At 41.8% G+C, this 15,817-nt stretch overlaps 1 protein-coding gene across 3 annotated transcripts in view; it reads right to left on the reverse strand.

Moving 5' to 3' along the window:
* The window catches only part of ece1 (endothelin converting enzyme 1), a 32,261-nt gene that overhangs the window by 4,709 nt on the left and 11,735 nt on the right, over positions 1-15,817 (reverse strand). For all 3 annotated transcript variants that reach the window (XM_080793167.1, XM_080793168.1, XM_080793166.1), the window contains 13 exons: positions 13,311-13,449; positions 9,506-9,718; positions 9,259-9,383; positions 8,935-9,081; positions 8,682-8,747; positions 7,666-7,854; positions 5,926-6,068; positions 4,585-4,699; positions 1,640-1,750; positions 1,435-1,533; positions 1,164-1,241; positions 950-1,053; positions 513-623 (listed from right to left, as the gene is read on the reverse strand). In XM_080793167.1, the coding sequence (XP_080649293.1) occupies positions 513-623; positions 950-1,053; positions 1,164-1,241; positions 1,435-1,533; positions 1,640-1,750; positions 4,585-4,699; positions 5,926-6,068; positions 7,666-7,854; positions 8,682-8,747; positions 8,935-9,081; positions 9,259-9,383; positions 9,506-9,718; positions 13,311-13,449 (1,640 nt within the window). The remainder of the gene's footprint in view (positions 1-512; positions 624-949; positions 1,054-1,163; positions 1,242-1,434; positions 1,534-1,639; positions 1,751-4,584; positions 4,700-5,925; positions 6,069-7,665; positions 7,855-8,681; positions 8,748-8,934; positions 9,082-9,258; positions 9,384-9,505; positions 9,719-13,310; positions 13,450-15,817) is intronic.

The following is a 15,817-nucleotide window of genomic DNA, read 5'->3' on the forward strand; positions in this document are numbered from 1 at the left end:
AGCCACTGATCAGTGCCTTTACTGCCTTGTTAGTATGTCACTAACATGCATGTACATTGTTTGGGGAGGCAGGAAAAAGGAGCACCCGGAGGAAACCCGCATGACCATTGGGAGAACTTGCAAATGTCACACAGAAAGGCCCCATTTGGCCTCTTGCCGTGACAGTGCTAACCACTGATTCAAAAAGGAATTGTTATGCACATCCAGATGGTCACTGCCTGGTGCAGGACAAAAAAAAAAAGAGAGCCATTTTCTCAAAATAATATAGTGTATTACCAGTATTTATTTTGAGCATACAGCTGCCCAAGTTTTTATACACTCACTTGTAAACATGCACTGTGAAAATATAACATCCTGTCTAAAATCAAATACTATACACCACTGGATATCTAAAACAAAATCCGGTTCAAAACAGGCTGGAGCCAAATCCACCGAAGATGACCGACAAACTTAGTGTAGCGTTGCTGCAGTGCTAGGACAGTGATCACAGCGCACGAAACACTTAGACATACTTAGGCGAAGAACGACTATAGAACGGAGCCTGGAGGATCCCTGCTGGCAGAACCATCTCATTTTTGGTAGGGTTGTAATATGCATTCACAGTGGGAGGGGTCATACTCCATCTGTAAAAACAAGGGACACAAAACAACCATGTGAGGCTAAGATCAGGATCATCACAAGCATGGAGTACCGTCTAAAATTGCCAGACTGGCTACAAAATACAAATCCGTTTGGAGGGCCTGGGAGCTCTGACTCTACACTACACTACATCCTAATTCCACACAAAGGTCAGCTCGCGAAGACACGTCGGTTGCTGGGAATGATCAAGGACAGCAACAGTATTCCATAGAGTCAGCAGAATAGGACTTTGTGCCTGCCAGAGCATATGACCTCCTCTCTGGCAAAGCGGGATAGTGGGGGGTAGGGGGTGGGCCACAGGGCAACTCACTGGTTTCTATTGGGAGTTTTCCTCAACTGGTCCGCAGTCACTCTGGCAGAGAAGTTGTAGTACTGCATGACGTTTTGGAAATAAAGGTCCGACACCACCTCAAACTGAAGGAGAGAGGAAGTAAAGGAAGAATCAAGATGGAGTGTATGTATTTTACAGTAGACTGGTGACATGAAATGTCTAGCAGATACAGAACTGTCGTAAATTCACCTACATCATTGAAACCTTTGTCCAGCTTTGTGGAATTCATGATAAACTGTGGATATCCAACCATGTTGTATATCGCATCCGCCTGGAAGTAAAAAGACAGAACATTATTTTTACAACAAAATTGCACTGACACCAGATGGTGCTGAAGAGTTACAGTAAAACCCTTAGACCAGCACTGTAGTTATCACTGCAGATACCCTGGCTTCAGGTCACCAAGGAGAACAGAAAGGAAAAACCTTTGGTTTAGAAATTCAGGCAACATCATTCCCCCCTACCTTTTCTTTTGCTGCTTTCTTAGTCTCAGAGTCCATCCAGCTTACGTGCTTCAAGCTTTCTTCAAATGCCTGTTTGATTTCTGAGACCATATCTTCAGCCTGGAGGACAGTGCAGGATACAAGGGAAGTCAGGAAACACATAATCATCTCACAGAGAGGGGGAACAGTTGGTGAGTGGTACTGGGTACTTCTTTGAAACACTTACAATGGCCTTGCTGTCCTCTGCAAACGTGGCCTTGACAAACATGGCCCCAAGTGCAAAGCCCAGGCCACTGTCCGTGTCACTGACGCACAGCTTCCAGCGGGGTGTGCAGCTCTGGAACAGTAAACATACACACAAAAGATGTTAACTGCTTTCAACCTGGTGTCCCTATTTTTGGCATGTCATATAGATGGAACTCCTGCTGCTTAGGTTTCATGTCTTGACATACATCTATTGTGTCGGTGATGCCTTCCTTACTATTGGTTGACAATGTAGCCTGTGGGATATGGGGTGGGGATAATTTAACCTATTATCCTATTGTCCATTTTATGGGGAGAAACATTGAGCTCACAATGTTGTCAGCTTGTAGATATATTTGGTGTAAAGGGGGGGGGAAATATGGGGGCCAAGCATAGACCCCAGGGGACTGATGTTTTAAAGAAATACATGATCTTATGGCTCTCTAGCTTGGAGGCAGACATGGGTCTTCCTCTCTCTGCGCCTGTGGGCGTGGAGGTGTTTCCGTCTGAAAGGGATGACTGTTGTTTTTGTGAGGCTGGCAGAAAGGCTACAATAGGTCAGCCCCACTCCCCTAACCCCTCCTCAACATCTAGGAGGTCTATTTATAATAAACACTGAAACCAGCCCAGCACTACGTTCACAGACCAACTTGTCTATGGAAGCTGTATTTTTCCATGGTGAAACTTTGGCTGGTGTTAATCTTAAAATTTTAATATTGTTTGTTTGATATATCTAGGGTGGGGTGCAGGGTCAAAATTGATTCATTGTAGTTCGTAGTTTAATAATTTACTTACTTTTACTTTTAGTTTAATAATTGTGTGAGGAAATATATGATCGCTGTTGGGCAGAAACCTTGTGCTTCCATATAAAAACAATTATGTGCATTAATTCAATTACTTTGTCGTACGACAGTGTCAAGCAAATGTAGCAAAAATAGCCGATCAACAAGCTCACGACACGTCACATTGCAGCTTGTAGAACTGTTATTTTAGTTTTTTGTAATGAAAATTAAGTTAATTAGGTGAGTCTGTGGGTGTAATATCGAACCAGTGAAAAGTATTAACAATACCTTAAAGAATAATTCTACATTGGAACACAGGTTATTATTTTCTTTTCCTCAAAAGTAACCGTTCTGGACATACAAGGTTTCCACCAACAGCGACGATATACAATATAATGACCACAAATGATTCATCCTCATAATTAAACTAGTTAGTCTAAGTTGAGGCTCTCTTGTTCAATTTGAAAACACAGACCTCTTGTTAAAGTGAAGGAAAATAGGGAGTTGGAGGGAGCTGGGCAGAGGTATGGAGGAAACAATGACATAAGGAAAAAGAAAATGATAAAGAAAGTAGAACTGCTCTGGGAAAGCGCTGTTGTGATCAAGTGGACAGGCACAACTGGACACACACAGACAATGATAAACACAAAGTGTGCACGCTTGCGCTTGCGCGCGCGCGCGCGCACACACACACACACACACACACACACACACACACACACACACAACCCAGGCCAAGAAAGTACTCTGTTTGTTAATTGTTATTACAGCATGACCCTAGCGGAAAACAGGGCCGAGGGAACAGGATCTTGCTCTGATAAGGGCTAGGGTTCACAGTAGACCTCACAGTGAAGCAGCTTATAATATGTCAGCTATCTACTAGAACCCAAGCAGTACAAATTGATTGTCTAGTTGATTTAATGACCGCGTAATGATGACAGCTATTAATATTTTAGACCTGCTGCTACGTCTAATTAACCCCAGGTTTGAAGTTGCTGACAATTTGCACTTACTACGGTAATCTGCTATGGGAGTTCAATTCACAGAGGGCCTAAATGTTGCAGTATAGCTGCTAATGTATTTCCATCTACATGCTCATGCAAATGTGTTCTCTGGTGCGTAGCATGCACAAATACTGGGACAGTAGGCCAATTCTAACACCCTCTTCATGTAGCAGACTGGCATCTTGCCAATTTATTTGTCAGCTTACAGTTTTGGCACAGCCAATGACTTGCCAAAACTCTGGGTGGTGAAGTACACCTAACTCTCTCTCTAACCATGCAAAGGCAAACTAACAACAGTACAAGCTAATATCCGAGTTATACTAGGTTGTGTGCTCTGTGTCGGCGTCACACACGCGGCACACCGAAAAATAGCAGCTCACAACACTTCGAGCTGCAATGCATTGTGAGCTTGTAGCTTGGCTATCTTCCGTGCGAGAGACGACCACATGCAACTAAGTATAACTCAGGCGAGTTAAATAAATATTTGACAAAGTGAAATCAATATTTAGATCTGTTATCCACCACCATCATGTCCACTAGTAGGGTTTGTCCTTGTATGCACGTTAAGGCAAGCTACCTCACGTTACAGAAACAGGAGATACCTTATCATGTGCCACATGGCTCAGGACTTGTTGGATCCCAAGTCTACTTCACTTACTTATAAATGAAAGTATTATATTATTTACCAGGTTTTTGTTTGTTTGTTTATTTGCTACTTCCGCATGTATATCTATTAGCACCACTATGGAACTGGTTGTCAACATGGGGTCCAACAGTAGCCTGATTATCAGACTGTAGCTTTCTTGAAGCTTCAAGAGATGCAGTCCACTCAGAGAGTGGGCGGGGTCTTTGGGCTGGATTCAGGCTAGTCCAACAGGGGTACTTCCAAGGGTTCCCCAGTTAAGTTATTGTTAGTTAGGAACCAAATACACTTGTATGGGTCTGTAACTCTGACCGTATACATTTGTATACTGTCGAGAATTACAGACCATTTGGTCAGGGTAGATTGGGGTCCCAGAGATAATCACTGTATTAAATTGGCTGTCTGTGGTCTAATAATGCATATCAAAATGGGGGGAAGATGGGAAGAAAAGGTTGAGAATCACTGCCTATGTCATGTTTAACTGATCCCCAACTCTTACCTTCTTAGTTCCGTACATCACTTCAAGGAATCGCTGCTCTGCATCCTGGAACCTTTGGTCCAAAATGGACACCATCTTTCTCACCACTTTCATAATCATGTAGTTGTTTAGGAGGCTGCGAAGACAAATGCATATATTGTTTATTTCTTCTGCTCTTCTTCTTATGCGTTCTGAGTGGAAACTTTGCCAGCGTGAATTTGAATTGTGATCACATTACAGATCTAAAGGTATAAAAAGAGGTTGAAATTATTTTTCATGCAGCTCCAGCGCACATCAAAGGCGAGGCACGGCTGAACAGAGCTCATTAATTAATGGTGAGACTGAACTCCTGTGCCAAAGGACAGAATCATTAATTCTGTACACACGCAGACAAGAAAACTTCGACTTCTCCTGGTGGGAGTTGACTTGTGTTAAATGAAGTTGACCCCGGGGGGGTCGCCAACTTTTTTGGGGGGCCCCCAAATAATTTTCCAAAAAAAACTGAATGGCTGGAAAAGAGAAATTAAGAGTTTACATAGTACATGCATAAACTTTCCTTAATGATTATATCTGGTTTCAGTATTTACTATATTAAAGTATTTCATACAACTTAAGTTAAAACAATCTGAACTATCCCTTTAACCACTGCGCCACCCACCCAAGCACCACGAAGGCTTTTGTTTCCCGTTGTTTTGATATGTTGAGGCTTGATTCGGTTTCATGAAAGTGATGCTACATTAGTTACCATGGAAACTAATGCTTTGGATTTAGCCTGCTCCGGACCAGGCTAACAGCCAGGTTTAACCTAATCCTGATGTCTTTACTGTTCATTAAGCAGTCAAACTGATCACAAACCAATGATGTTTTCCAGACTTATTCAATTATTATGAGTTTATGTTGCCTTATTTGGCAAATATGAGGCGTGTGGGGACAAGATGACTTACATTTTCCCTTCATTGTCAATGGCATTTAATGTTTGTGTTGCAGACAGTTTGTGGGGACAAAAGCTGTATATGAGGGGCCTTCAAAAATGGTGAAAAGCTGCATCATGGATTCATGGTGGCGCTATAACAAGCTGTTCTGGAAAATTTGGGCAGAGGTTCATCGTTGGCAACTTGGCTTCCATCGAACGAGTTAACTGTGCCGGAGATTTACTGTACACACACACACACGGACAAAACATACTCTCCCCATGTCTTCGGCTGGTGGAGACAATAAGAATGAAACACACAGATAGTGGTGTAAAAACTGTATATCTATAAAAGCACACACCAACCATGTAGGCAAATAGATGTTAAATGATGTGCATACTGTAATGCTGATTGAGGTAGGTGAATAAAATGACTATGACCAATATCTGACCTTTTGTTTGTGTTTGTGATGATGTCAGAGACCTTCTGGAGGTACTCCTTGGCATAAACAACCACTGGCTCAGTGTCGTTTAGGGACACGGGAGCAAAAACCTCCATCAGGAAAGGCATCCAGTCCACTGCCGGGGCCAAAGTCTACAAAACAGAGATACCGGTAAAACACACGTTTGTAGATATTTTTATTCTTCCATCAGCATTTGTTGGCAAACAAACTATCCCTTCTGCGAAACATGTCAAAGGTTAAAGCAACAGTTACAATCCAGGACTTTAATGTTATTTTAATCAATCCGAGTTAATTGATAGTGTCTTTCCCTGCTAAACACGAGAAGCCATCAGCTGTGTTTTTCATGCTTGTTGTCACTGGCCATCATGGAATATTTTCCGACATTAGGACATGGGATCGCGCTATTTTAAGGCACACGTTCGTGCAATGGAGCGACGTGCAGCTGTGCACTATCGAGTGATTCAAAGGTTAGTGAAAAACATCGGCAGTGAAGGGGGTTTTAGGATCGATTAATTTGGCAATAACTGTGTCAATACATTGACCCAAAAGTGACAAAACAAAGTATTTCTTTGCTTATGATGAAAGTATGCCAGGTTGGTCCCACAGAAGTCGCCTCGGAAAACATGGAAAACTAGTGTTGATCAATGAAATACATTTTTGGGAATTGCATCGTCTAATTTCTCGCTTCAAATGTTTTCAAAAACATTCTTGAGAGCAACTTTTAGTTGTAAATGACATTATGTGTTTGTTTCCATGGCTGATATATGTTGGATACGGACACAGCATAAAATCCAAGCAGTGTAGCCAGGTGAGCTGAGGCTTTGATTAGACCGCAGCCTGATCGGTCTTTATCAAGAAATAACACACCGCTGAATTCAGCGATTGACCAATCCGAATGAAGCATTCAGCCAAGCTGTGTAATAATACACTATAACTAGTACATCTGCAGTGGCTGCTTCTCTTACCCAACACATGGAACAAACTAAAATTCTACACACTGTTGATCACCAATAATCCTTCTACAATCTCAACTATGTCATTAATATACCATAGAGTTGTGTAAATATACAGTATATACCTTTTATGGGATACCTGTATAATATACAATGTAAATGAGAACATGCTCTCAATTGCCTTTTTTCCCCAGAGGAAAGAACAAATGATTTAATGAATGAATTAATTTATTCATTCATTAATGGTTGAGAAAGTTCAACCCAGTGTCAGATGGGAAACCTACCAAAACCTCTAATGCAAGTACCTTCTACCTAGCCAAGATGTAGTTCATATCCAGAAGTCATATACAGTAACAAAGTCAAAGTTAATTAGTTAAAATAAGTCACAGAGCCTTACAGTTTCTTTGGTCAGTCTTTCCTGGAACAGGAAGCGACATGATTGCTTTTTCATTCTCCGTTTCAAGAAGACTTGAGTGTAAAGAAGGCAATGCGCATGCTCAAGAACAACGCTGATCCTGAAATAGTACAATATCTTAATTTAACAATAGAATATTAGCATTTTGTGCGTACAGTATGCTGTTTCAGTATGTCCATGGACGCTTTGTCCATGAAACTGACCAGAGCCATGGAGAAAATTTAATTATGTCAGCCTTATTATCCTTTAACCACTTGAACCCTCACGTCCCTATTCTGGTCCTGTCACAATAGGCGAACATTCGTGAAAAATAGGCGAAAAGGATTTAGTTCAAAAGGGGAAAAAAGGATTGCCACTCACTGCTAGATCCCTGGCCTCCATCTTGTGGTAAATTAGCTCCTCGTCTCTTCTCTCTTCCTGGGGAACAGTGATGTTGGCTAGGGAGATTTCCAAGTCCACAATCTCCGACATCAGCGTTCTAGACGTCTGCTCGGAGCCTCCTAGAAGGACTCCCAACTCCACCAGGAAGTCCAGGTATGCCGTCAGATACTGCAAAGTTGCCAGAGCCAAGGGTGGGGGTGTTAGCAGCGGACATTGATTCAATTCAATTAAGACAATAAGCTTATGTAAATACAGACTACTACAAACACAGAGTTATTCCCTTGGAGCCTGAGACATTTCTTATTAGTTCTTCATTTTCTGTTTAAGTGGGGTAACGTCTACAATGATCCCTTGGGATATTTTCTTAACTATATTAAATGAAATATAGTGTGTGTGTGTGTGTGTGTGTGTGTGTGTGTGTGTGTGTGTGTGTGTGTGTGTGTGTGTGTGTGTGTGTGTGTGTGTTACACCACATAAGTACTTTAAGTCAGTATTTTATTTTTAAGTATTATTCTCATCCAATTCGGACTCTGCATCAGGGTTTTTATTTGCTTATTTTATCTAATACGTCCCCCAACCAGACTGTTTGGGTTGCCTCTCAACAATGTCCCTACAGTACAATAATATTTACAGTGTAGCAGACATAGCCACTTTTATACAGATATCCCACAATAGTAGCCTAAAAAAAGTCCATCATTAACTCTTTTTCCCCCCCAAGTTTGTATATATACGTACGTCGATGCTAGGTGGCGTCATATCCCAGGTCCGTATATTACGTACCCCAAACGTATACTCCGTCTATATAATGGTTTAGTCCTACGGAAGCTTTTAACATTGGTCCAGCAGAACACCATTCCATGTCCATACCTTTTATACAGAACAACAATGCGGAATAACGCCATTCCCTCCATTCCGCTTTGACAATTCCAGCCTTGAACAGGCTGTGTAAAAGGGGCTTATTTACAACAAAACACTGCAACCAAACAATTTGTTACCTTTTCATTGGCCGTTTTGTTGAGGTAGTAATCCCTTGAGGGTAATCCAAGGCTTGACTGGTCAACCTACAATTAAGAGAAATATCTTATGACTTGCAGTTCAAAACCCACTACGAGCATTCACAAGACGCAAATGAAGACTTTATTTTCAGGAAATTCTAAAGAAAATCCAACCAGATGAGTTTAGAGTAAAGACTATAATTTTAACTCAACCAAGAACCTCATTTACATGTCCGATGATCAACTACCTCACCTGGATTATGTTACTGTTGGAGTTCTTGGAGTCAGTGCTGATGAACACAGTGAAGAATGGCGAGGTGCGGTAGTTGGCCGACACAGTGCGCAGAACCTCTTGGAAGTTGTCTTTGTTCCAGGGACCATTAAGGGCCCATCCTCCTGTCTGAAACAAGGAAGACTTTAGAGAGACGCTCGTAGCAGCTGCTCACATACGCAGAGATGTACAGTATGTGGAGCCAATTTACAAGAAAATACATTTTCTCTGGAGAAATGCCAAAGAAATTGAAACCATTTAGAGTTGAGACAGGATGAGGACATCACTTTTAGTAAATGAAAGCACCTGATTGATGAGCTCTTGCAACGGCTGAGCCCCCAACTCCTCGATTTTGGCCTCGTTCATGCAGGCCTGGTAATACCTCTGGGCCTTTTCTTCAGCTTCACTCAGACCTTTCATCGTAGTATTTTCTGTAAAAGAAAGGATACAAAAACCAAACAAAACAATGAAAATCAAGCCGGTGCACATAATACATCTTTACTGTAAGCAAGAGCAGCAGAGAACAGCTGCACTGTGACAAGAGGACGATTACCCAATAAACTCTTCATTACAAGCATGTTGTGCTCCCAGAGGTTACTGAAAGGACCCGAACGAGATTTGCCCTCAGCAAGGGGGTTGTTCTTCACCCATCCACCGCAAGCAAAGTTGTAGAAGTCATGGCAGGGGTCCACGGTGCGGTCCAGATTTCCCATCACCGTGCTGGCCACTGTTATACATGGCTCTGTCAAGCATAGGCCAGGGTGAGCTGGAAACAAGGGAGAGGGATTCAAATAAATCAATGTTTTAATACATTTGTTGATGCAGGGATAGCAGACTGATCACAGACACTGTTTTTCAGCACCATTCGGTTTCACATTCACATACATTTGTAGTGATCTCTTGGTAACTGTAAATGCAACCGTCACCTGGCAGTTGGTGTTTAAGACAAAGTATAGGGGTCCGGGGACCTCCATGTTAGAGAGCAGGGCATTTCTAACTCATTTCCACACTCTCTCTAGACACATTCTTCTCTTGCAAAGCCTGTACGTCATCAGCCTGTTTATATAGACAACACTTATATAGACAACACTAATCTTCAAACCTTTATACAAATTGGAGGTGCAGCGAGCATGGTGGGAGATCCAAACAGATAGGGATCTTTTCATACCATCTGGAATCCATAACTCTCTAAAAGGTTAAAAAAAGAAAAGAAAAAAATCCAAGATATTGATGCCGAAGAGAACTAACTTCTTTTTTTTACATAATTAGTTGGCTGTGGGTAAAGGGCTCTCTTGCTTTCCAGATTCTTACAGTTCAATTAGCATCAACCCTCTGAGTGAGGCCAAGAGCGGCAGGTCCTTGTACCTCTACATTCCCCATGGGACCTCTTCTGCTGTCACACCAACATGTGCAAGTACACATGATCCATCAGAGTTACCCTCCCGTTCACGAGTTAGGATTTCATCGTTTAATTCGGACGTTTTTTTTCACATGATTTTGCAACCCATTTTTTCACCCAGTGTCAATGTAATCCTGGGTGCTACACTTCCTCTGCCAACCTGGGGGGGGGGGGCATGCTTCCTTCAGTGCATGAGGAGTCCAAGCTGCTTCTTTTCACATGACAGGGGGGAGTTTCCCCGGACGGACGTAGCGTGTGGAAGGAACAAGGAACACGTTATTGCGACCAGTTTCTTTCCCCTCCATCAGGCTCCCTGGCTCACCAGGGTGAGGTAGTTTAGAGACCAGGATTACTGCATGTTTTTTATCAGGGTACCTACCCTATAGGGGACACAGGGAGAACATGCAAACTCAACACAGAAAGGTCCTTTCGCCAACCCCACCTTGGGTATGGACACCGATGACACGGAGGAGAGAACACACCCTCAGTGCCCACAGCGTCCCCATCGGGAATCAAACCCAGGACCTTCTAGCTGTGAGGCGACAGCACTAACGACTGTGCCACCGTGCCCCCTAATTTGCAGTTTTTAATATGTTTTAAGACTTGCAATGTTTTGGGCCGATCAAATAATTTATAAGAAGTGTTGTAACCTGCCGTTTTTTTCTACTTTCTAATTATTTGTTTGGCCCAAAACATTGTGTTCATTGTCATGATTTGTCACGATCCGAGTTGGCTTTGTCCACGGCGTAACAGTCTTTAAATAAATAATTTAGGAATCGCCTATGGTGAAAATGAATGGAGAACCATTTCCTGGGCCACTCGTTGTTCTGAAAGGGGGAGGGAGTCGAGGGACTGCGACGCTCTATAGATGATCGGTAGTTTGGATTATTTTTCAACACGACGAACAACGATCACACCATTTTAAATGGAGATTGCAATGTTTTTATCCCACAGTAAAACTGTTAAGATCCAATGCATCTTCTTTCCATAGACCACAGTCTTGATACGTTGATGTATTGATGTTTGTAACAATATTGATAATTGGTGGTATTGTAGATATAATTGTTATGCATCTTTTTAACTGATTAAACTTATGTTGTATAGCACATTGGTCAACATTTGTTGTTTTTAAATGCTTTATAAATCAAATTGACTTGCCTTGATAGGGATGGAAACCGATGTACAATTGTTGTTATCTTTTGTAACCCCAGCGCAAAAATACTGTATATATCTGAAAATGATAAGTCACAGAAGCAACAAAATTGAGCTGGTAAAAAACAGAATGCAGAAGCCAACCTTTGTGGCTTTCATAACCGCAAGCCAAATCTGTCCTTTGGGACTTTAGCATTGCTTTTGTGCTTGGATGACAGCCTGAATGTTTTTTTCTTAGTGGGGATAGAATATAATAGGCCATGGCGTCTTTTGTATGATATGGTACTCTATCTAGAATATTCAAGAGCTTTTTTTGGGAAGAAACTATTTGAAGGGCTATGTGAGTGGCTTTTGGTCATTCTATGTTGTTTGGGAACAGAGTATGGACATTTTGGATATGTTCTGAGGTATAATAATGTTTGGCCTGTAAGCACATTCAGCACATTCTGGCTAAATTGAAAACTAGCTTGTTTTGCATGTGAAGCCGTTTCAACTCACATTTTTCGGAACAATATTTTTAAATGTCTGGTGAAGTCTAAAGGCCCTGACAGTTAAAGCACCAGTGACACTCGTGTCAGTGACGTTCGCATCAATGACGCGCGTCATGTGAGGCCACTTTGTCACCATAATTGCACAAGAATTATTAATGATTTTAACCACAATGACCAAAATGGAACAAGCGAGGTTCGGTAACACTGACACATGCATGCACGCACACACATGTGCACGCTCAGAGAGTACTCTTTCTGTTGTGTTTGCACTTCGACCGGAAAAGCTGAGCTCTTGAACTTGAAGCTTGATCCTTGAAAATCACATCATTGCATGTGCACACGCTTGTGCATACACACGCACATGAGCGATCGTCGATTGAAGTAACCTCTTTATTTATTAACCCATAATTTCAAAATGTATTCTATTTACTTGCATAATGGGGATACTTTAGTGTTGTCATACCTTGCAGACGTCACCTCTTGTAATTTAATCCCCGGACACACACACACACACACACACACACACACAGAGTTGCACCACTCACGTCACACGGGTGTGTTTTCTTCACATAACTCTTGATAAAGTATGGAATACAATTGAGGACAACCCAGCTCTTATGGTAGGTGACCTATACTAGAGAGCTCAATGACGTGCTGAAACAATTTCCTGTGTCAGACCGTATATGGCCTAAAATAGAGACAGAGACAAAGGTCTGAGAGGAGATCAGGTTAGCGCCCTAAGGAGCATCTATTGTTGTTCCTTTCATTATGGCAAAGGGTGATTTGTCAAGGGTGGAATAATGGAAGGAAGTGGCATTTAGTTTCCCTTATGAAACTAAATGCCATAATATGAGGAAACCAACGATGAGGAGAATTTGACTGGAAGTGACGTTAAACCCACAAGTCATTTTTGCATGACGAATAATCTTATTCAAAGGACAGCCTCTTGGTTGTGTTTAGTGTAGCAGGCTACACTAAATGTGTGATCAGTACACAGACTCAATACATAATCAATTGTACAAACATGTAATGAACACCTTAATCGAGTTTGATGACTTTGCACAAGTCATGGCTCAGTTGCCTTGGCCCATTTCCTCCCCCCATACTCTTTCAATTGAAGTAGATTTAACAGCTGGAATGAAGCGTTCGTGGCTCTCAGGAGCACAGTTGATTTCATAGATTTCTTAATAGTTTGTGCAATAAGCTTTCAAGTGTATTCTGCATTTAGCCTCTGAGTGTTACAGTTCAGCTGCCTCCTAATAATTCTGTCAGCATTATGTCAACAAGCATGTCACCTGGCAATAATTTCAACTCACTCTGTTTGTAGAAAATCCCTGTGGTGATGAGAGATATGAACAAGGCAACTGACAGAAGGCACACTCCAACCAGAAGCTTCTTCTCAATCTGTGTCTTCTGTGTCCAGCATTTAGGAGCATGGCCATCCCGGAGAGTTACCTGCAGGTGCGCACACGCACACACTTGTATTAATACAACCATTTAAATGTTACAGGTTCAATTCAACATGATTCAAACCCGCCGAACCAAATAGTCAATTACAAAATAGGAAAAAAAGGTGAACGTGTTGCAATCTCAGTCTATTCAATTTGCAGTTTGGAAAATGTCTTTCATAGTTCAAATGTTTCAGAGGGTGTGGATGATAGGTTCAGGTTTCAAGGTACAAATCTGTATGCATCATAGTCGTTCAACCCTTTATATTAAAAGGGCACAATATTCCATTCTTCCTGCTCTTCTAGTTCAGCATTGTAGTATGAAGGCGATTGTCAATCACCTTCATACTACAAAGCTGAACTACAATATAACCCTCGAATATAAAAGGGTTTGATTGTGCGTGCCTCAGCGCCAGACTAGGACATGGCGTAAGGGAGGAGTTGTCCCAAAATACTTGTACAGCTAACTTGTGACTGAAAGCGAATTCAATCATGCAGCAACTGCAAGTCAACACGAGGACAAACACCTGAGGCACGGCAAGGACATTGCTGCCTTGATAGGCTGCTGCTATTTGGTATACAGTAGCATTTTGTTTGGAGAGATGCTAGATTTTTTGTTCTACTTTTTAAATGAGCTGACATCTGACATCTTCCACACGTGACTTCTACACGGTTCTCATCCATCCAAACAAGATGGGGTCTCTAACAGCTTGGCGTGGCTTCCCTGTACTGGAAGGTTCAATCCCGGACTCAGTGTCCATGAGTGTCCATGACACTGAACCCCTAACTAATCCTGATGAGCATGTTGGTGCCTTGCATGGTTTCCTTGTGAATGTGTGTGTGTGTCTGTGTGAATGTAATGTGTGAAACATATTTTGGCAAAAATACCATAATTGGGAAAAGTGGGGGACACATACATGATACAGACGAACACTTGCGCTATACACCTCGCCTCCTTGGGTAAAAAGGAAGTGAGAAATGAGAATAAACTGGGAGGTTAAAGAGACTAATGCATGTTAAAGAGCTAATGCAGCTTTTTCAGAGGCTGCATTTATTTTTATTTTTTTACTGTAAATCATGCAAAGCTACTCTAGCTCGCTGACAAGGATCTAACCTTTCAAAGGCAACACATTTGTGCTTGCAGTGAAGTCTTGAATCTCTCAAACACGACACCACAAACCCCCCTGCCTCTATTACTGGCATACTAGGTAACCTGGTCCCAGTTGTAATGGGATTTATAATTGGTGTTTAAGAGTTTCACGAAATATTCTTAAATTAGTGTTTAGTGCAGCCTCTGGCAAATATCTAACTACATGATTAAAGTATACAGTAAAGCCTGCCAGAGAGTATTTATATACTGTATTTCATTCTGGAATGTTTCCAAAAGCCACTCAAGTCTTTTGCACGCCGTCAGGTGTCTCACAAATGTACTGTATGTGAGCCAATCGTGTGGCTAAACGTCACAGAAGGAAAGAGGAGCCGACAAGGCCTCATTGTCATTGTAATTAAGACACAATAGTGGTGTTTCCCCGCCCCAGCTCAAGCAGTCCAGAAACTGAAAAGGGCATTTCCTGGAGCGGGCACCAAGCACCATTAATGCAATACTTGATGATGACACAGAGCAACATTTTTGGACAATTATTTTTTAAATATATATTTATCCCATGATTTTGAAACAAATTCTTTCACCAGTGTCAATTATCTAATGTAATTCTGGGCTCTACAATCCCTTTGCCAACCTGGGGAGAGCAAAGGACTGACCTAATGCTTCCTTCAATGCATGAGGAGTCCAAGCCGCTTCTTTTCACCTGACAGGGGGAGTTTCCCTGGTTGGATGTAGCGCGTGGAAGGAACACGTTATTCCAACCAGTTCCTTTCCCCTCCATCAGGCCAGGGGGAGGCAGTTTTAGAGAACATAATTACTGCATGTTTTTGTGAAGTGGACAGTTGGACACAGGGAAAACATGCAAACTCCACACAGAAAGGCCTGTCGAACTGTTAGTAGTACGTCAGACCAAACACATGCACCCAGTTGAGACAGCCTTATACTAGATTCTGTTACTTTTAGTAAATTTGCAATTACACTTTTTGAGTAGATTATGATAGTATTTATTTAACCTCTTTCAAGTCAACCTGGCATTTGGGCAATACAGGAGTGTTCGTGTTTCTTTATGATAAATCAACAAACAAATAAATACAAATTCATGAACATTTAAGAAATGTTCATTAAATGATTGAAATAGCTGCTCTACAAGCTTACAATACATATGGATGCGTTATAGCCTCGTGCTTCGATGCCTTCACGCTGGTATAATTCCAAGGGCCACGTCTTCCACGCACCACTGATTACTGAATGCTCCGCAATGAAATGTCAA

This window comes from Protomyctophum bolini (assembly GCF_963924005.1).
Source record: "Protomyctophum bolini genome assembly, chromosome: 2".
NCBI classification, from domain to species: domain Eukaryota; kingdom Metazoa; phylum Chordata; class Actinopteri; order Myctophiformes; family Myctophidae; genus Protomyctophum; species Protomyctophum bolini.